Source organism: Octopus bimaculoides, chromosome 6 (assembly GCF_001194135.2).
Source record: "Octopus bimaculoides isolate UCB-OBI-ISO-001 chromosome 6, ASM119413v2, whole genome shotgun sequence".
Lineage (NCBI taxonomy): Eukaryota > Metazoa > Mollusca > Cephalopoda > Octopoda > Octopodidae > Octopus > Octopus bimaculoides.
The window spans coordinates 3,580,531-3,602,504 of record NC_068986.1 but is presented as its reverse complement, the minus strand read 5'-3'; the positions used below and the strand labels follow the sequence as shown (position 1 = coordinate 3,602,504).

Here is a 21,974-nt window from a genome sequence, read left to right as displayed (position 1 = left end):
TTGGAGCCTGGTGTAGTCGTCTGGTTCACCAGTCCTCAGTCAAATCGTCCAACCCATGCTAGCAAAACTGAATAAAGTATTATATTTGACAGAGTAATCTGAATGCTAAAGTGGTTAAACTGTGGCAAATTCAGTTTATATATTTTTTTAATTTCCGTGTCTGAATGTTATTCATCGATATGAGAATGAACTTGATTATGATCCACAGTGGAATAGACAGAACTGTAAAACCAAAAATATGTTGAGTGACACTGATGATGATTATGGTACAAAGTTGTAAACTGCCCCCCCCCCTTTTTTTTTTGTAGGTTTGACCATTTTATTCTTGGTAACTAAATCCTATATCAATTCCTGTTATTGATCCAGTCTAATTTTGTCGGTATTTTCATAAAGTTTTTAAGCTTACTTGGCTGTCTGAAGAAAGTGTATTTAAAAAAGATATTTTGTTGTGTAATTGTTATCATCTGTTTAACCTGCTAGATTATGATGATAGACGGTTCTCAATAGTAGTGTGCGATATATATGTGAGTAAAAATAAATACAAAAAAAGGGGTTTTGTATGATTGTGTATAGAGGAATATATTATTTTGTTTAAAAGAGTTCCAACACTGTCTGTTTTTTATGTTTTATTTATATTCCTGCAAAACCAATGTGGGATATAAAATATGGAATATACAATATATAATATAATATACAATATAAAATAAAAATGGATGGTACTATGAAATAAAGTATTGAATGTCTTATTGAATATATGGAATATGTCTTATTGAATAGATGAAATATTGAGTGTTCAATATAAAGGATTAAATATATTAAATATATATACTTGTGTTAGCTGAACTGGGAGGCCTATGGACTTATGAAAGACTACTGACTGGGCATGACAGTAAATATCAATTGGTTTGCCCTGTTGAATTGTAATCGTATCCCTTTGGTATACAGTATCATTTAAGGGGGGCTGACAGTAATATACTTTTATTCTTACTAAAGATAGGACTTGACCTTGTTTGGTTAAGCAGCCAAGTTTTTGTTCCACTGTTTGTTACATATTTACTGCTGTTAACTCGAGCATTTTCAAGATAAAAGAATACTCTTTAACCGTTAATTCTTCAAAAAACAATGTTCCTAGAAACCGATCATTGTATGATCCAGTTCCTTCTTCCCCTCATTCTCAGAGGAAAAGACCTTGGCTCATAGTTTTGCATTATGTAATTGGTTCTCATAGCGGTAGTTCTAAGAACACCCATGTTTTTTTTGTTGTTTGTTTTTGTATATATACACAAATAGCCAAATGGCTTTTTTTTTCTTTTTTTTTTTTTGTGCTCATTGTTATGGCAGTGGTGTTTACAGAAATAGTTTTTTTTTGCTCCTCATTTTTACTTTGAAATGATCTTGGTAGTCTTTATTCAGTTAGTTCTAATGAATAATTGAATTGTTTGATCTCGTATTTTAGAGTAGTGAGGAAATAGATTTACAGCTCAAAGACAAATCCTAGGTTCATTTTTTTTTTTTTTTTTTTTTTTTTTTTTTTTTTTTGTTTTGCTTAATGTGTAACTCTATCAAAATTAAACTGAAGTTTGTTGTTTTGTTTTTTAAATGACCGCATGAATATTTCACTTGCAACAACATAGTCACCATCACTTCTCCAATCTGGCATAAATAACTATGTAAAACTGCCTTATCTTACCATAGGTTTCTATATTATTTGTAGATTTTTCTGCAAGGTTTAACTGTTTTGGATTAGATTTAACCATATGACCTTCAGTTTTCTTTGATTTGACTTTGAATTTAGCCTGTGCCAAGTGAACTCAACACCATTGTATGAATCATAAAATCCAGTGCTTTATACTTGTTCCTATCCATTTACAGTAGCTCATATGCCACTACTATGCACCATCACATTTCTGATGCTATATAGATTGTTTCCTGTATAAAGTAAAGTAATAATTTCTTTAATTATTATGCCATCAGAAGAGATTGGTAATATAAGGATGAGGAAGTTCGTGAAGGTCAAAATCAGAAATACAAATGTTTAAATGCAACTGGACACTGGTAGTGATATCACCATTATAAATGAAAAAACGTGGAAATATGTCAGTAAGCCGAAATGAATTAAATTGAAAAAGGTAGCACATGGTATTACAGGAAAAAGATTATATTTTCTTGGTGAATTCATATGTAATACAACATTTCAAGGTCAAATGAAAAAGGCAAAGATATATGTGTTAAAAAGTTCACTTAATATATTCGGCACAGAGTGGATGAAACTATTTAAAGTATAGAATACACCCATAAGTGTTTTGTGTGGAAACATATTCGGTTCAGTCGAAGGTTCAAATGTGGCCGAGGAACTGAAACAAAAAAATTGCAGTAAAACAGAGTGGAACACCTGTATGTAAGCCAAAATGGTGTGAAAAATTGCCCATGGTAAAAAATAAATATTGTTCAGTAGTAGATGTTCCATGGTCGAGACTACACATTGATTTTACTGGTCCTTTAAACACTTCTTACTACTTAATGGTAACTGATAGTTTTTCGAAATGGCCTGAAATTTGCAAGTGTAAAAAACCAACCCCCTCAACTGTGATAAATGTGTTTTACATAAATTGTTTGCAAGATTTGGCATTCCAGACAAGATAGTGTCTGACAATGGAGTACAATTTGTGTCTAGCGAATTTTTTAAATTTTGTGAAACATTCGCGGTAGAACATATAACTGCAGCACCATACCATCCCAGATTGAATGAACAGGCAGAACGCTTTGTCAATACCTTCAAAAGAGCTCTAAGAAAGTCAAAGAAGTCCTGGATGGAGGTGGCTCTACAACATTGTTTAAGAGTGTACTATGTGACACCAAATCCAAATACACCAGTGAGTAACTCACCAGTGGAGCTGATGTTTGCAAGGCAAGTAAAATCAGTTTTTGATAAATTGCTACCTTGCAAGAAAAGAAAAAGTGCCAGGGAAGACATAGCAAGATTCTTTAAAGTTGGTGAAAAGGTGTATATGAGGGCATACAAGAATGGAAAGCAGAGTTGGGAAGATGGCGTAATCACCAAATGCATAGGTAAAATGATGTATTGGATAAAAAGTAGAAAAGTCATACAAAGGAGACACGGGAACCAACTGAAAAAGAGATTCGAGGAAAGCAAACCAAAGAAGTTGGAGGAGTCAATGGAATGGTTGTACGATAGGTTCCAAGTACCAACGCCACTGCAGGTGTACAAGTGAGAGAAACAGAAAACATACAGAGTTCTTGAAAATAGATGCCAAGCACAAAAAATATTAAATTGTACAAAACAAAACACAAAAAATCTCAAAAATGGGAGGTGAAGTGAATAAAATACTTATTTCTAAATAAAATGACACTTCCTAAGAAAAACTTAAAAGGAGAGATGTTGTAGGGAATTATTAATAATGGTACACCCCTCCCATATGACAAATGGAATAACCTAGTCACTATAAGTAAAGAGAGTACATAATAGATGGTGAGAGATAGTCGTGTCTTTACTGGTTTTACTAAGTATACTGTAGACTGAAGTGGGCGTTATAATAATCCAACATTTTAAGGATTATAACACCTTGGTTGGTTATGGTCAGTTAGAGGAAGGTTATCTGCAACCTTCCTCAATTTCAAAGCTTTCATCTCCTTTACACGATTTTTGGAACCACTGGTAGCTAATCATTCCACTTTCCAATGACCAGTGTACATTCAGGGTCCTCTGGCTGAAATGCTTGCAAGCAGTTTCTGCTACTTTTGATTCTGTTTTGAAAGGAACAAAAAAATTCACTTAAATTTACTTTTTTTTTTTTTTTTTCATGTCTTTAATTTTACACTCTAAAAGAAACAAGAATAAGCAGTTAAAGCAAAATCCATTTTGCATAACTCAATAGACCAAAATCTGCACTTAAAAATGGTATATTACATGAACATAAAAATATATTTGACATGGAGCACCAACATTTAAAATTGCAAAAGCTTGCAATTAATTTTGCACTCACCTAATATTACATGTATAACGGATCATGTTTCCCTCATTTCTCTCCAACTTCTGTAGATCTTCTATATCTTGTACCCATCTTACACATTTCAGTCTACTTGTGTCAGAGAGAGAAATAGTTTGCTGCTACTGTTTGATTTCAGGTTTACTCTGATTAAGTAGACCCATGATAACAGCATTCCAATCATGACCATTCTGGTTTTTTCTAAGGATATGTTAGACTACATTGTCTAAAGTGTTCTGTCTTAATGCATGACGGTAAGATATGTTTTGAGGAAGATTTAGATGTTGCCTCCAGCAGGTCGTGATATCAGTTAGAGGCCTCCATCTTTGACCTGCATCTATCTATAATGTTCTTTTTATTTATCTTGCAGACCTTATGGAGAAGCTGAGCAAATTAAATGGTAGCACTGCTGGTCGCAGACAAAGTGGTGATGGTGCAGACAACAATGTACACAAAGATAAAGCTACCAAGAATAACAATCGTTCAGAGAAAGGTGGCTCAGGCCACCCTGGAAAGTCACCTGATGATTACACAGAGGATCAGTTGATAGCTGTGAAAAGGTTGGCTTGCGAAATAATCTTCATTACCTTTTTTTAATATGGATATTCTGATTTAGATGGTGGGGAAAAAATGACATCTGAAATCCTTCCCAATAAATTGCCATTGGATTAGATTTTTAAAAAAATATAATTAGACTTTATTAAGGATAAATGGTTTTCAACCCTCTTCTTTATATTTAGTTAAATAATGTTGTACACGTCGATCGTTTCGCCCGGCTAGGTTCGGAGTCCCCTCGATCGGGGCGGGTGCCAGGCCCATTCAGAGCTGGCGGCGATCGGCAGTATTCTTTTCAGCCCGAGAGTCGGGTTGCTTGGGAACGCAGCCCAAAGCGAGTGGTAAGCTCCATCCAAGTCCGATAGCCAACAAGAGAAATAAAATGGCGGTGCCCCAGCATGGCCACAGCTCATGAGCTGAAAGTAGATAAAATGAAAAAAAAAAAAAATGATGATGATTACATTTACTGTCTATTAAAACACCTTAAATTACTCATAAAATGTATCAAAGTTGCTTGTAGGACTAACAATATGGTCAAGCATGTGAGATGACTTGATACCGAAGGAAAATTGTATACTGGTTGTATATATCTATCATATAAAATGATAAAAACAACAAAAAAAAAAGGATGATCTCAAGCTATAAAGTGCCTATGTAGCTTGCAGACTATAACTGTTTTCATTTGTGAGAATGGTTGGGTGCTCTTGAAAATTTCCATATTTTACAAAAGGGTCGTTATAGAAATGACATGTTTCATAGCTGTTTGGTTACTACCAACCACTTCTATTCACATCTAAGTGGAGTGCTATACTTTAAAATAGAGGCAATAGCTAGAGCAGTTCTGAACTCCTGATTTTGTTTTGTTAATTGTCCATCTTAGATCTGTAGTCAAAACTTTTTTCACTTTGCCCTTATGCTGTCAGCTACTTCTAGGGAGCTTTCTTGAAAATTGAAGGAATTCTCATCATGAATGCTCTTAGCTACTCTCGTGCATCTGCTATATATAAAGTGTTTCTCCTTTGTCAGCCTACCTGTGCTCGCTCTATATCTTTTGTGCATTCATTGTTCACAATGAATGTATTGTATGTGATTTCTAATTTCTAGCTACTCTTTTTCTATACATTGAGCAAGTATGGCCAACTCCAGTTGAGAGAGTTCTGTTATCTTTCTTGCTAAGACTTCTTAGTAGCAGATACATACAAATAATTAACAGGTGTGAACTCATTTTAAGGGATAACATCCAGGTACTTCAGTTGTTTCAGTCACCATTGAGAAGATCCAAGACAAAATTTGTGTTGATAACTTCCTAGACAAATGTTTCTGTGATATAGGAGTGGTTCATCAGACACTGTGGTTGGATGACCCCTGTATTGGCTTGTTGGTTGAAAGTAGTCTATGGCTACATGTAGAGCAGCTTGATAAACAAAATGGGTATAGAGTTCAATTCCGTGTTCAAAAGCCATAACTAAATTCAGATTATTCTTCATCTGAACCTTTCTTTTTATTAATGCTGGTGTCCTAGCATGGCCGCAGCATCTGGCAGAATAATAGAATAAGATAGTAGAATAATAGAATACAAGCAGCTATAAAATATATTCTTTCAAATGCTTGAGAAGCTCCCAAGAAGTTTGTAGCTTTCCTTATCTAGATCACCTAATTAGCCATGGGGGCAGATGTTCGGAAAACATAGTAGTTGGAGTTAAAGCAGGGTGGAGAATGTTCAGGAATTTACTACCTGTGCTGCAACAAAGAGCTTGTATGCTGCTTATGTAGAAAGGGTGACATTGCATTATGGTAGAACATGGGTACTGAATGTGAAAGATGTTTGAAGGGTGGCAAGAAATATAGTAAGCATGCTCTGCTGAGTGTGTAAAAATGAATGTTGCATGAGCAACAATGCAAATAGAGAGAAGAACGTGGGGAATAAGATGACTCGGATGTAATGTGCAGAGAAGAAAGACATCCAGTAGAGACATGCTTCACATATAGATGATGAGAGTTGGGTGGAAAAAAGTGTCAAGGAATCTGCAACAGAGGAACACATGGGAAGAAGTGATGAAGGCCCATTTCAAAAGGCTGAACTTCATGAAAACGACCCTGGACTGGGACAAATGGTAAGATGCTGTGCTCGAGAAGGACCATCTAATCCATGCAAACATGGAAAAGCAGGCATAAAAATGATCATGGTTATTTTTTTTTTCTCATAATCTCTATATACATTGATATCTCTTTCTTTAATATTTAATCTAATTCTAGTTATTAAACTACGGACTTCAATTATTTTGTCTTCATATATTTTTCATCTTTAGCAAACCACTATACTTTACAAGTTTAACCCAATTCTAGTATCATAGTGGGTCATTGATAATGGAATGAAGAGAATAATGTCAAGAAGTAGTGAAAGACAATCTAAACTAGACTGAAAAGAAGGCAATTCTACTGATTGGCAAACGTCCAACCAGCAACACACTGCAACTACTCTAGTTCATATATATATATATACTCTTACATCTTGCTCCTCTAAACTAGCTAGTTGCACACCCTCTCCATCTATCCCTGCCCGTTCCACCTGTTTCTTCTCTTTGCAATGCTCTTACTCTACTTGGAATCCCCTTCCTGCCCCTGTTTTTCCTGCAGATTTTCTGGGCACAACCCCTAATCTTCTGACTCTCATAAAGAAAGGTCCTAACATGACTTTTTTTGTTCTGCCTTCTTTTAATTCAGCTGGCAAAACATGTTCTTTAGAGATAGGTCTAGTGTATTCTTCAGAGATGGTTGTACATACATATCAGTTGGTAATTTCACTCTAAAGGTCCATCACCATCAATTTGCTTTTTTTCCATGTTGGCACAGGTTGAATGGGTCCTTTCTGACCAGGCTAAAATCTTTTTTGGTGTTACCATTTTTGGCATTGTTTCTATAATCGCCAGTCACTTTATTGGACTACTTGTTGCATCTTATCATATTACCAGAGAAGTTCTCAGCAAAATTAGTCCCCTCTACTCCACACTATCTCTTTTCATCCGTTTGTTCATCCAGCACTAGAGAGATTGTCCTCACCTCTGGTAAGACTATGGAAAGTCATCTCTTCCCTTCACTGTCTCTGTTCATCTAGGCCTTTCTTTCCCATACTGCTGGGTGGGAAGAGAGCCAAAGTGAGAAAGTGACAGAAGAAAGAGACATGAGAGAAAAGGAAAACGAGTGAGAGAGAGAGAGAGAGTGGAACTGGTACGTGTCGGAGCTGTACCAGGCTCCAGTCTGGTCTAACCTCATTTCTATGGCTGGATTCCCTTCCTAATGCCAAACACTCCAACAATGTAGTGGGTGCTTTTTACGTGTCACTGGCACAGGTGCCTTTTACATGTCACCTGCACAGGGTAATGTGTAGTAATAAAGATGGATAATGATAAGAAGGGGAGAGACTGGAGGATTTCAATGGCAAATAAAAGAGAAAGTAATGGGAGTAATGTGACAAAGCTGTTTGGAAGCAGAGAGCCTTAATATAAATATAATAGAAAGGTGAGACTGAAAGGTAAACATCATACATCCCAACTTCCACCACCATTTTACATCCAGTTTTTTTTTTACCATTTCCTTTGTGAGGTTTGTTCTCTTGAGAGCTCAGCTTACCACTTCCTAAGTCATCCTTGGTCTCCCTCTTCTGCAGATTCCGTCCATTTGGATTACTCTGCACTTCTCTATACAGCCGTCATTCTCAATAGTTTATGGTTATAGTAGCCACGGTTTTCTCTCCTGTCCACTTCATTCCTGTTCCTCTTATATCCAATTTCCCCCCCTCAATTTATTTGTACTTCATTGTTTATATACATATTACTCATCCAGCAAAGCATGCTTGTCTCATTTCTTTCCAGTCTTTAACATCTTCCACTTTGTAACCCGTATCTCATTAATATGCAACACCACACTTGGGGAAATTTCGAACCTGGGTTCTCATTCCTAAGGTATTTTTCGATGTCGTTATTATTGGACAAATATCCGTCAATTGTAAATAATGTAAATAATGTACATAATTCCTCATCTCTTAGATATAGAACTGAAGTAAAAAGTTGTTTTAATTTTGTTATTCCTTTGCACAGAGTTTTTTTTTTTTTTTTCAGTGCCTTATTTCAAGAAACTTTTCTTTTTCTTTTTACAGAATTAAAAAATGTAAAGATTATTATGAAATCCTTGGTGTCTCAAAGGATGCAACAGATGTTGATTTGAAAAAAGCATACAGAAAATTAGCATTAAAAATGCATCCTGATAAAAATAAGGCTCCAGGTGCTACTGAAGCCTTTAAAGGTAAGCTAAACCATCTTTTAATTATTAGCCCTTTAGATCAGTGGTTCTCAACCAAGTCCAATCAGGCTGAAAGTTCAAGTTCTTCAATATTTCCTTCTGAGCACTTCAGTTCACAAATTCTGTGGAACTTTGAGACCTCATGAACACGAAACCTCTCACTCTAACTTGTCTCTAAAATTATCATTTCCTCTTAAAATGTTTTATGAAGTCTTTTAAAATTTTATTCCTCCTAGTTATGTTAATTTTATTTGTTTCTGTTGTTTTAGCTATTGGAAATGCATTTTCTGTATTAAGTGATGCCGATAAAAGGAAAAAGTATGATCTCTATGGAGAGGATATTGTCCATCACTCTCGGAATTGTAGTAGGGACGAGCAATTTGACTATTCTCGGGGCTTCGAAGGTAAGAGGGAACTTTCTGGATTCAATTTCCCAAATTGTCATAAATTTGATTTTTTTTCATTATTTGAATTAACAAGAATATATATACATCAAGATTTGCTTTATTCCTTTATAAGGCGGTGAGCTGGCAGAAACGTTAGCGTGCCGGGCGAAATGCTTAGCTGTATTTCGTCTGTCTTTACGTTCTGGGTTCAAATTCCGCCGATGTCGACTTTGCCTTTCATCCTTTCAGGGTCGATTAAATAAGTACCAGTTATGCACTGGGATCAATATAATCGACTTAATCCGTTTGTCTGTCCTTGTTTGTCCCCTCTCTGTGTGTGTAGCCCCTTGTGGGCAGTAAAGAAATAAGTGTTGCTTTATTCCTGCTGTGCATAGCATTTTGAATTTCAAATTGCTGATCTTACAAATCAAGCTATGGATAAAAAAATATCTAGAGACTTGCTATCAATTATTTAGTGGCATAGTTTCATCAATTCTGAAATATAAGCACAGGTATAGGTGCAGGTGGAGCTGTACGGTTAAGAAGCTTGCTTGCTAATCACATGGTCCTGGGTTCACTCCTACTGCGCAGCACCTTGGGCAAGTGTCTTCTATAACATCAAGCTGACCAAAGCTCCGTGAGTGGAATTCGTAGACAGAAACTGAAAGACGCCCATTGTGTGTGTGTGAACATATGACTTGGTTATCTATAATGTGTTGGACATACTCTTGTTGAGACATCTTGTGATGGATTTTAAATGAACTTCGTCATACAAGCAAGGTTGTTCATTTCTAGTCTTCTGTGAAAAACATGTCTAATGTGTATACGTGAATGTTGATGAAGTAGTTGTATGCTGTCAACTTAATGTGACAGTCCCCTGAAGGGAATAATACTACTGTTGGTTAGACCTAGGAAGCTGCATTAAGTTGACAGCATACAATTACTTCATCGTATCACTACTGCATAAATCTCTCTGAGAGATTTAGAAGCGTATTATTTCTAAATGTGAATGTTGATGTTTCACAGTTTCACTTGTCACTGTCTCAACAGCATTTGAACTTAGATTGTAAAGACTGATGAAAATGCTGCCTCAGTATTTTGTCTGACATCCTAATGATTTTGCTAGCTCACCCACTTAATAATGATATAATAGTTTCGATTTTTGGTACAAGGCTGGCAGTTTCAGAGAGTGGGGGTAAATCGATTACATCAACTCCAGTGCTCAACTGATACTTATTTTATTGACCACAAAAGGATGGAAGGCAAAGTTGTTCTTAGCAGAATGTAAAGACAGACAAAATGTTGCTAAGCATTTTGTCCAGTATGTTAATGGTTCCTGCCAGCTCACGACCTTAATAATAACAATAATAATAATTATTATTATTATATAAAAATAGTTTCAAATTTTGGTACAAGGCCAACAATTTTGGGGAAGGGAGTAAATCAATTACATCAACTTCAGTGCTCAACTGTTACTTTATTGACTCTGAAAAGATGAAAGGATATAGTCTTGGTTGCAATGACAATCAAATGATGAAATCTTTCCTTTTTATGGTTGTGGTCTGGTAGTAAATACTTGGTGAAATAAATTCATAATTCAGTTTCAATTTCTTAATTAGAACTTTCTTTAGTTATGTCACTGATCCATCTGTGAAAGCCTGGTCGTTATAACATCTTCCTACATTTATAACAATGCCTGAGATGATACTGATGCCTAAGGTGGTGGATTTTCCTTTGGACAACATCAGTGTCACGAAGAAGAGAGACTTGCATGCATGGGCAACTGTCAATCTTCCACATAAACACCTTGCCTAGATCTGTGCATACATGTTTAGATACATGATCAGCCTTGACCAACGGAGGCCCTGGTTAATGTTCTTTGCTTATTTTTTTTTTTAGGGTTTTGTCTCCATATATTTCATTCAGAGTCAATTGTTTTCTATTTCAGGTGATATATCTGCAGAAGAATTGTTCAATATGTTTTTTGGTGGAGGGTTTCCCACTGGTAAGCATTTATTTTTTTCTATTTCTCTTCCAACATTGAATTACTATACATTTTAAATATATTTTAATGACCTAGTAATTTTTATCTTAACCTATTGAATGCTGTAAAATTCAAATAAACCTCTAACTAAACTAACATTTAACTATTCAGTTATAGATTTGGTAGGAAATTGGGGAACGGCTTCCGTGCCGGTGGCACGTAAATAGCACCATTTGAGCGTGATCGTTACCAACGTCGCCTTCCTACGTGAAAAGACATTCGAGTGAGATCGTTGCCAGTGGCGCTGGACTGGTTTCTGTGCAGGTGGCATGTAAAATACACCATTTCAAGCGTGGCCGTTGCCAGTACCGCCTGACTGGCCTTCGTGCCGGTGGCACATAAAAGCACCCACTACACTCTCGGAGTGGTTGGCATTAGAAAGGGCATCCAGCTGTAGAAACTCTGCCAAATCAGATTGGAGCCTGGTGTAGAGGTTCTCAACATGGATGGTACTGCCCCAAGGAGGTGCTAGGCTTGTTGAAGGGGGATAAGACTTTAGGTGGTGGTGAGAGGGGCAGGGGGATAACATAATTAACATACTAAATCTTACTTATAGTAGTAACTATATTATACATGAAAAAACTAGTAATGGTTGTAACTGGCACCTGTGCCAGTGCTATGTAAAAAGCACCCACTAACACTCTTGGAGTATCTTGCCTTAGGAAAGGTATCCAGCTGTAGAAACCTTACCAGAGTAGATTGGAGCCTGGCGCAGCCTTCTGGCTTGCCAGTCCTCAGTCAAACCATCCAACCCATGCCAGCATGGAAAACGGAAGTTAAACGACAATAATGTAGTACATGAACATGTATGTATGTGTGTGTGTGTGTATATATATATATATATATATATATATATATATATATATATATACATATACATACATGCATATGTACATACATATATCTATACATACACACATAGGTGCGGGGCATGGCTGTGTGTTAAGAAGCTTGCTTCCCTTCATGTGGTTTCAGGTTCAGTCTCAGTGTATGGCACTTTGGGCAAGTGTCTTCTACTATATCCTTGGGTCAACCAAAGCCTTGTGAGTGGATTTGGTAGAGGGAAACTGAAAGAAGCCCATTGTGTATATATTTATATATGTGTGTGTGTGTGTGTCTTTGTATCTTTGTTTATCCCACATCACCACTTGACAACCAGTGTTGGTGTGTTTATATCCCTGTAACTTAGCAGTTCAGCAAAAGAGACTGAAAGTACTGGGGTCGATTTGTTTGACTTAAAAAAACCCTTCAAGGTGGTGCTCCAGTATGGCCACAGTCAAATGACTGAAACAAGTAAAAGAATATACAGATATGTAGGTGCACATGAATGTGTGCTTGTGTTTATGCTTCCTTGTACTGACATTAGCACACTTATTGTAAATAGTCTGCATTCATAAAAAATAGTGCCTTTGTTTGCAATCTTCCCATAAAACATGTTTGGCCATTGAGCTGTTTTGTGTTGGAAAGACAAAAAAGAAACATTACCTTGCTTGGAGACATGCTGGGTGTGACAGGAAGAGCATCCAGCTGTAGAAGAAGAATCTGCTTGAACAAATTTCATTTGACCCATGCAAGCATCGAAAAGTGGACATTGATGCTATGGTGATAATTGTGAGGCCAAGATGGATCTGAATTTGTATTTATTACCTTTGTGACATACTTTGAATCTAGAATTGTAATTGCTCATTTCCTTTTCCAGGTAATGTTTATGTTCACCGGAGAACACAACATAATGGACAGTATCAGAGGGCTGCTCAGTCAGAAGTAATTATTCCTTCATTTTTAAAATTCTCTCATTTATTATATGTACAAAAAAAAAAAATTTTTTTTCATTTTAACAATTTTTATCATTATACATTTATGCATTTTTGTATTTCTTATTAATGGTAAAAGTGTATTAATTTGTCTATTTTTATTTTCTTGCATGTATTTTGTTGAAATATATCGGGATTTAACTGAAGATTTCAACATTTACAATGCAAGACTTATCAAAGTTTATTCATAATTTATCAATATCATTTCACAAAAATCCTTATAATATTAGTAACTTTGGTTTCATTCTGTAAAAATGTACTCACACACACACATTCAAAATACTGATATATTTACATCAAAAACCAAATGTTCATGAATTATTTCCAAGTCCTACCTTTGCTTATTTTAAAATTTTGTACTAAAGTTATCAAGTTAAACATATCTTAAAGAATACCATTGTTTCATAAAGCAAATGATGGAACAAATACATTTGCCATGATGCGTTGCCCTAACAAAAACAAATGCTCAAAACTACTAGCAAGCTTATTATATTTCTAGCAGATTACTACAATGTATTGGTTGTAGTTGTTGTGACATGGAGTGTATTGCTATCTCGGGTGAAATTCTGCTTGTGTAGCACTTATTCTTTCCAAAATAGATTCTTGTTGTTGAGACATATATAGAGAGTTGCATGTCAGTCAAAGCCATACACTATGAATAATCTGTAGAAAAATATCTCATTTAATCTAAGAACAATATTTATTTAGCTTTATTTATTAACCCTATAAAAGGGTAAAAAATCCCTTCGGTCATGAATGACTATGGGATTGCACCTAGAAAGTTCCCTTCCGAGGCACATGTCCAGGTAGGGTTGTTTATAGAAGACCAGCAGTTGGCCATTGCGTACCGGCCTCCCGTCTCCATGCCACCAATGTTATCCAAGGGAAAGACAACGGCCAATACAGTTTGGCACCAATGACTTCACAACTCATTTCTACAGCTGAGTGAACTGGAGCAACGTGAAATAAAGTGTCTTGCTCAAGAACACAGCACACAGCCTAATCTGAGAATTGAACTCACTATCTCATGATTGTAAGCCTGACACTCTAGCCACTGAGACATGCGTCTTCACTTAACCATATCAGAACAATCTTTATTTAATACAATTCTATATTTAAGAGATGAGGAATTATGTACATTATTTACATTTGACAGATATTTGTCCCCATCTTGTTTGTTGTTAACACAACGTTCCGGCTGATATACCCTCCAGCCTTCATCGGGTGTCTGAATCTGAAGAAGACGAAGAAGACGAAGAAGAACCACCACCACAGGAATGAGAACCCAAGTTCGAAATTTCCCCAAGACACCTGATGAATGCTGGAGGGTATATCAGCCGAAACGTTGTGTTAACAACAAACAAGATGAGGACAAATATTCATCAAATGTAAATGATGAAAGGCATTCCAGTCATGCCTATTCCATCTATTTTTGTATCTAAGAATAAATTATCAAATGTGTGCTTTATTTTTAAAAGAGAATTTGCTGCCATTTTTAGTAAGTAAAGTCAGTGTATAGAGCAACGTTTCTTAACCGGGGTTCTGCAAGAAAGAGTGAGATGCTTAGTGGCATTTCGTCTGTCACTGTGTTCTGAGTTCAAATTCCACCGAGGTCAACTTTGCTCTTCATCTTTTCAGGGTTGATAAATTAAGTACCAGTGAAACACTGGGTCGATGTCATCAACTGGTCCCCTCCCCACAAATTTCAGGCTTTGTGCCTTTAGTTGAAAGGATTATTATTATTATTATTATTATTATTATCATCTTTCTATTTAAATAATTTTTTGTCAAGAGTCAAAGCCACTTTTCTTTCTTGTTTTTTTTTTTTTTTTTTTTTTTTTTTTTTTCTGAGGAGAAGATTGTGGTGAGCAGAATCCTCCACTTATTATTAATATATATGAATGCTAGAATAGGTTTATACTGAGACGAGTGAGGTACAGACTAGATATGTTAAAGTTTCTAATCAAGCATTTTATATGATTCAATGATCATCTTCATCATTTTCATCGTTTTTTTTTTTTTTTTTTTACAATATGGATTTCATTTTACCGAGCACAAAACCAATTTTGCTTGGTTAACGATATGTTCAACTCTTTAACATTCAAATTACTTTGTCAAATGTAATGCTTATTTCTTCACATTGATTTGAATTAATCATGAATTAGCTCATAGCTCTGTGATTTTAATGATGTGATAGTCTGTTTTTAGAATGACATTGTAAAGTAGATGTGAGAGGCCGGACCTTGCTGGTTTGAACCTAAAATATGTAGTATATTTAAGTCGGATATGGCCAGTGTTTTTTACGTGCCACCGGCACAGGAGCCAGTCGGGTCATTGGCATTGGCCACGTTCGGATGGTGCTTTTTATGTGCGACCGGTACGGGAGCCAGTCTGGCAGCTCTGGCATTCAATCATGTTCAGATAGTGCTCTTTACGTGCCACCGGCACAGAAGCCAGTGGAATAAATATTACCTCTGAGTATTAATACTGCCTCTGTTGCTAATATATCTTTTTTAAGGAGCCCACTGGCTAATCATGACACCAGTTCTTATTCAGGTACTGTTTTTTTCTATATATTGCTGGTGGGGAGATGAGTCACTGCTATCTCTAGCGGTTGAGCCTCCATCATTGACAAAACCAAGGAGGGTCAAAATCATGTGATCTGGTGGTTTTGGCACTGGAGATGGTGGAGATTTATTTCCCTGCTAGCGATATAAACAAGAGCGCATTTTGCACCAAAAGCTCATATGAGAGGTTCTCTCATGGCATCTACTGCAGTATAGTTTGTTCTGACAGAACATCCAGGGTTAAGTGAGGATAAAGATTACTTTTCAGTATTAATACTGTTTCTGTCAATAATGTATATTTTTTAAGAGTACACTTTATTCTACATTGTCTCAGTTCACCCATCTGTTGGGGATAGGTCAGTGGAACTGAACACCCATTGATAGAAACCACTGTGACACCCTTTTGTTATAATGAAAAGTATATTTTATTTATTGAGTCTGAAAAGATGAAACAGCTGAGTCGAGTATTATTTGGACTCAGTACATTAATGTATCTAAATTGCAGAATCTAATTTGGAATTTTTATTGAACTGACCAAAGAATATCTAAGAACCACAAGAGAAAGAATGTTGCAAGAATTTTTGAGATGCAGGAGAGAAAAGATTTTATTTTTAAGTAAAATGTGATAGCAGTTAACAACCACAAAAGTCTTTGTTTATAGAAACAAAACAGAATTTATATCAAAGCCACATTCACACATTTATAAATAATATGGCATTGAAATAATCATGCTTTCTTCATATGCCAGATATGTCTTCAACAATCTTGTTTGGAGACTTTTACATGCTCCAACAGCTGGTAATCTTTCATAAAGCGCAAATATGCCCTGCTAAAATATTTCTCCTCTGAAATAAAGCATGCACATACATACATACACATGCATGCACATGCACACAGACTGCATCCAATAAAGATATGTTTGCTTAAGAGAAGAAATGTTTGCTCACTTGAAGAAATGAATATATTATCAAGCCCTTTCTTTTCTTAAGTATCTCTTACAAGCTTCTGTAATGACCTGTGCTCCTCTATAATGCTAACTCATGCTCAGCCAGCTAAACCCATTCAATTTGCTTGCACCTCCTTTTGTATTGGGCTAGACCCTCTACTAAGCACTAATTCTTCTGACCTCAGAATTGTATTTTCCTGCAACTTATTCCTTACTCAAAATTTCTTGCTATTTTCAACAATTCCAATTAAGTAACAGCAATACTAACTTCTTCCCTTTATCCTGATCCTTGTCTTGGAGAGCCATGGGATCTATTAGATTTTGTAATGTATGCAAATGGCAACAAGATGAAAAGTGCTATCAGGTAACTTCTGTGCAAAAAGTTGCAACTAATGGAAGTTGTATTTTGGAAATGATAACTAGAGTTGGCATTTTTATGTAATTTGATTTAAGTAGAGGAGGTTTAGATAAATTCTGACATTGTAGCATTTTCCAAAACTTCCTTTGACATTGAATAACTATAACAATGCAAATGAGCAACAGGTATATAGTAATTAAATGTGAAATTCATTATATTGACTAAATTTAAATTTCTTTTCTTTCTTTTCAACAAATTATTTTCTTTAAGGATATATAGAAAAACTTTTGTTTCACTCTTCATTGAATGTTAAGCAAGGACACTTATGCTTCTTTGGGGAGAGAGAATATGAGTGGTATTATTTCCAATTTGCAACCTAGGTAATAACACCCTTCATAGTCTCTCTCTCTAGACAAGGACAGGTGTCAGAAACAGATCTTTTCACCCCTCGTTGCAACATAAAAATTAAATTCTTATCTGAATGAACTAAAAGTTGTCTGTCTATCTGTGCTTGTGTGTGTGTGTGTGTGTGTCTCTCTCTCTCTCTCTCTCTCTTTCTCTCTCTCTTTCTCTCTCTCTCTCTCTCTCTCTCTTTCTCTCTCTCTCTCTCTCTCTCTCTCTCTCTGACTTCATATTCCACACATTTCTTAAGTAAAACATTAGTGATGTTAATATTTATCTGCATTATGATTGGTCGATCTTCCTTCTCAAAAACTTTTGGAATCACGAAATCCCTTACTTGCAAAAAGGTAAGGTTTAGCATAAAATCCTGCCTCAAATAACTCACCAGGTGAATCCATGCTAGCATAGAAAAATGGCCATTATGCAAATGAATATATATGTATGTATATATGTAGAGGACTCAATATATGAGTATAATACATTTTTACTATTTTTAGTTGGCAGAAAGTTACAAAAGTGCCTCAGGGGCTGAAAGTTTCAGATATGGCTTATATGTATATTCAAAATTCCTTACTGGAATTACTACTCATTTGAATGTCTTTGTTATTGGATTATTGGAACAGTATCTCTTGCTCATTTCATATAGCTGTGGTTTTTCAAAATACATTTCAAAATTAAAATTGAATAGAGCAAATTTGATAAAAGTGGACCTACAATGTCATACAACTAAAAAAAAAAAAAAAAAAAGTAAATGAATTTTAGTGTTAAAATTGTCAATCTATAAAGAGAGAGATGACTTAAGTGACTTGACTGGATGATACACAGGATTGGTTGGTACTTTGTCGGTAAAAGAGTATTTCGCTAATTTTGTAATATTTCCCACTGAAGTGTAAATAAATGGAAGTTTGAGATGAAGTAATTAGATTAGAATAAAACATGGCTTCACAAGTGAGGTGATAGTAGATTGATATATGTTGAGAGATGCTGTATTACACAGTCGGCTATGCGTTATAGAATCACATGATGAATTAATGATAAATTAATCCTTAAAATTTATTGATAATATTAAAAATTTAAGTTAAACGATTTGATAAGGTAATGAGTGCTTGTGCGGTTAAGAAATTGACTCTGCAAGTTTCCGGTTCAGTTCCACTGCATGGCACCTGGGCAGTTGTCTTCCATTGTAACCATGCTTCAACTAAAGCCTGTGAGTGAAATTTTGTAGACGAAAATTGTGGAAGGCCATTAAAGGAACCCTTCCTGTCTTTGAGTGGTGGATGTAATTTGTTGCAATGTTTAACACCAACACTTTCCTAGGTGGCCCTTTTAGAGAACTTCTCTCTATTGAAAGTATCCAAGTCGGGTTGTCTGTCTGGAGGATAACTTCTTCCTTTCTTTCCAAAAGTCTCAAAAGCTCTGGGTAAAGCCATAGACATTGTTTTTTTCTCTTCTGTCAATATGTATATTTATAGAAAGAGAGAAAGAAATCTACTCCTGCTTTATATCATTTAACAAAATATTGTCCATCAGATTCAATGTAATTGAAAAGTTTTTATTTAACCCTTTAGCATTCAGATTACTCTCTCAAATGTAATTCTTATTTATTCACATTGTTTTGAATTAATTGGGGCTTATCTTGTATCTTTGAGGTTTTGATGATGTAGTGGTACATTTTTAGAATGACATTGTAGGGTAGGTGTGAGAGGCCAAATCTGGCTGGTTTGAACATATTGACAGGTAGAATGTTTGAGACAGATATGGCTAGTTTAAAAGCTAAAGGGTTATTATATATGAATGCGTGTGTGTATATGTCTGTTCACCCATCTATCTATCTGCACACACACACACACACACATACATAAATTTACTTATTTATGGGTACAAGCATGGCTGAGTGGTGAAGAAGATTTGCTTTGCAATTTTGAGGCCTTAAGTTTGGCTCCTCTGCATATCATCTGGAGTAAATGTCTCTATCATCACCTCAGATTGAATCAAAATTTGTGAGTGGAATTAGGTAGAAGGAAACTATACAGAAGCTTATTGGATGTACCATGCCACTCTGATTCTACTCAAGAATTACATTAAAAGTACATGTCTGGAATGCTAAATTGCTTGCACACTTATTCAGACGTATGATTGATTGCAAAATGGATAGTGGTATTATCAATTGGATGAATGTATTTCAGTTCATGATTTTTAAGGCTTAATGACTTTTTGTTTTTTCAAGCACCTTACAGATAAAATAAGTGACTTCCCAAGTGATATTTTAACTTGAATCTGCTTATCTTTATTTTGGATCTTCAAATATATTGTCTGTTAACCATTTTTTAAATATTTTATTTTATTTTATCATCATCTGTTTTTGCACACAATCATGAATGGGAGAAAGTTTGTAATTCTCAGTACCTTGCCTTCTTGATGCCATTTCAAATGTAGAGAATTATTATTTGTTTTCTTTTTGTCACAGATGGAAGCAAGCAGAATTAATGTACCTTACCTAAGGCACAATATGATAGTTATAAGGTTTGAACTTGCAGAAAACATTCATTATGAATTTCATAATCAACAAACCTGTTTTTTTTTCGACTCAGAACGTTTGTTTTTATTTTTAAGACAATCACTCCATTACTAAGTGCCGTTTCTGTAAATTCAGTTTGATTCCTTTAATTATGACAACTCTGCAGTTTATTTTAGAAAAGGATGATATTATATTTTAATGTTGGCTCCGTACCGATTAGATAATACAGTTCTATATTAAAAGATATGTGGCTAAACCTTGGCTCCAGGTACAAAATCAGTCAGTAACTTACAGTGACCTATCTCATAGGAATGCTAACCCATCTTATCTACATAATCAATTGTCTTTTTAGATTTTCCTACACTCTAGTTTGTGTCCATAGCGTTCTGCAAACATCATGATGTCTTCATTTCCTTTTGCAATTTTAGTTTTTAACTTTGTAGCTTTAGTTCTACGCCTATCATTGATTACATCCATCTTACATTTTCTAATATTTTGATTCTATTGATTTGTGGCAGAAGAATGTTCTGTTTATTAATTAAGTTAATGATCAGATTTATTAGCTTATCTTACTCATTTGTGAACCAAGTGATCCTTGAAGGGTGAAAATGGACCAACAGATCTTAAATTCAAATATTTGGCGTTACACTTTTGTCAATTTCACTGTTTTAATCAGGAGGCTTTTCTATACACCAAGATCTTACACTGTGTTCTTTTTTTATTAAAACACTTTAATTTGATATCAAGCTTTTGATTTCTATTTTTATGAAATTAAATATTATTTTAAACTTTTTTAATAATCTGTTTATTTTCCCTGAAGAGAAGAAAACGTACTTAAGTTTCATAACCATATGAAATATTTGTTAAAAATGTGTTTGCCTTAACTTTTTTTTTTTTTTTCACCTGAGAAAAACTTAGGCTAAATAACAAATTCTTTATACCATGACATTTTTTTTTTGGCTATGGGTTGGACAATTTGTTGCTACTATTTTCAACAGAAATTCCGTACAAGGCAACACAAGTTTTTCGTTTACAAATCTAACTTGTCCTCCTCTGCCACTCGAAGTGAAAAGAACAAGCAAGTTCCCTCTAACAATGCTGCTGCAGGTATTGGTAGAGCCTTCGTATTACGTACACGGGCGGTAAGCATTTTGTTCTAGATAAGAGGGGACTTTTCTATCAAAGAAAAAAAGTTTTTATTTTTTGGTTTGATATTTGATAAAGATTCTCTCTCTCTTCTAGTATTCAAACTGGAATGCCACTTGTTTTCTGCATGTTGTTATCGCTGTTTGCTTAAAATATGTGTGTAACATCTTTGTACAGTTCTAAGAAATTGAAACACTCTTTTAAGGATTTAGCAAAATTCAACATATTCCAATGTATTCATTTGATTTCTATGAATGGCATTTCAAATTTTATTGTGGGTTACATATAAAACAATTCATATGCTCATATTATATAACATTTTTCTTGAAGTTTTGGATAACTTTATTCAAAGTATTTCTTTCAATTTTCATCTAATTGTTTGCAAACTTAGTCAAAGGAAAATCTAGATTATATTTATACATTAACAAGATTAGATAGTAAAAATTATGACTAATTTAGCTTTTTGAACAAAACCGTTTGTCAAACATGTATAATTTTCCCTGCTCAACTTTAGAATCAATACTCTTTTGTTTATGTTTATATATTCATGATAAATTTCTATATATAGAAAATTAAATATTTGTTATTTTCTTACTTTCATAAAATGACATTATTATACTGTTTAACTGAAAGTCATGACCTTGGTTATTCATGTGTCACACATTTATATGAATTAAATACATGGAAGACTGTAACCTACATTTGATATCTAGCCTCAGCACAAGAGTTTATTTCCACTACTTTCAGATTAGTAAGGGTTTGTATGAGCACAAGTGTATGTGAAAGAGAGAGGTGGGAGGTGTTTGAAGCAGCATTCTATTTCTAAAATTGCCTTTTTGAGATTACTCTTCACCTTCTGTCACTTGCTGCTAATTTCTCTATCAAACTCTACTCTTTAGTGCCTTCATCTTCTTTTCATCGGACCCATATAT

At 35.0% G+C, this 21,974-nt stretch overlaps 1 protein-coding gene across 2 annotated transcripts in view; it reads left to right on the top strand.

Annotated features, from left to right (window-relative positions):
- Positions 1-21,974, top strand: part of LOC106882966 (dnaJ homolog subfamily B member 12) — a 45,502-nt gene that overhangs the window by 12,516 nt on the left and 11,012 nt on the right. Inside the window, exons 2-7 of one of the 2 annotated variants that reach the window (XM_052968560.1) lie at positions 4,378-4,567; positions 8,719-8,864; positions 9,131-9,265; positions 11,196-11,252; positions 12,991-13,055; positions 20,895-21,038. In XM_052968560.1, coding sequence (XP_052824520.1) covers positions 4,378-4,567; positions 8,719-8,864; positions 9,131-9,265; positions 11,196-11,252; positions 12,991-13,055; positions 20,895-21,038 — 737 coding nt within the window. The remainder of the gene's footprint in view (positions 1-4,377; positions 4,568-8,718; positions 8,865-9,130; positions 9,266-11,195; positions 11,253-12,990; positions 13,056-20,894; positions 21,039-21,974) is intronic. The other variant, XM_014933820.2, reaches the window with a different exon arrangement.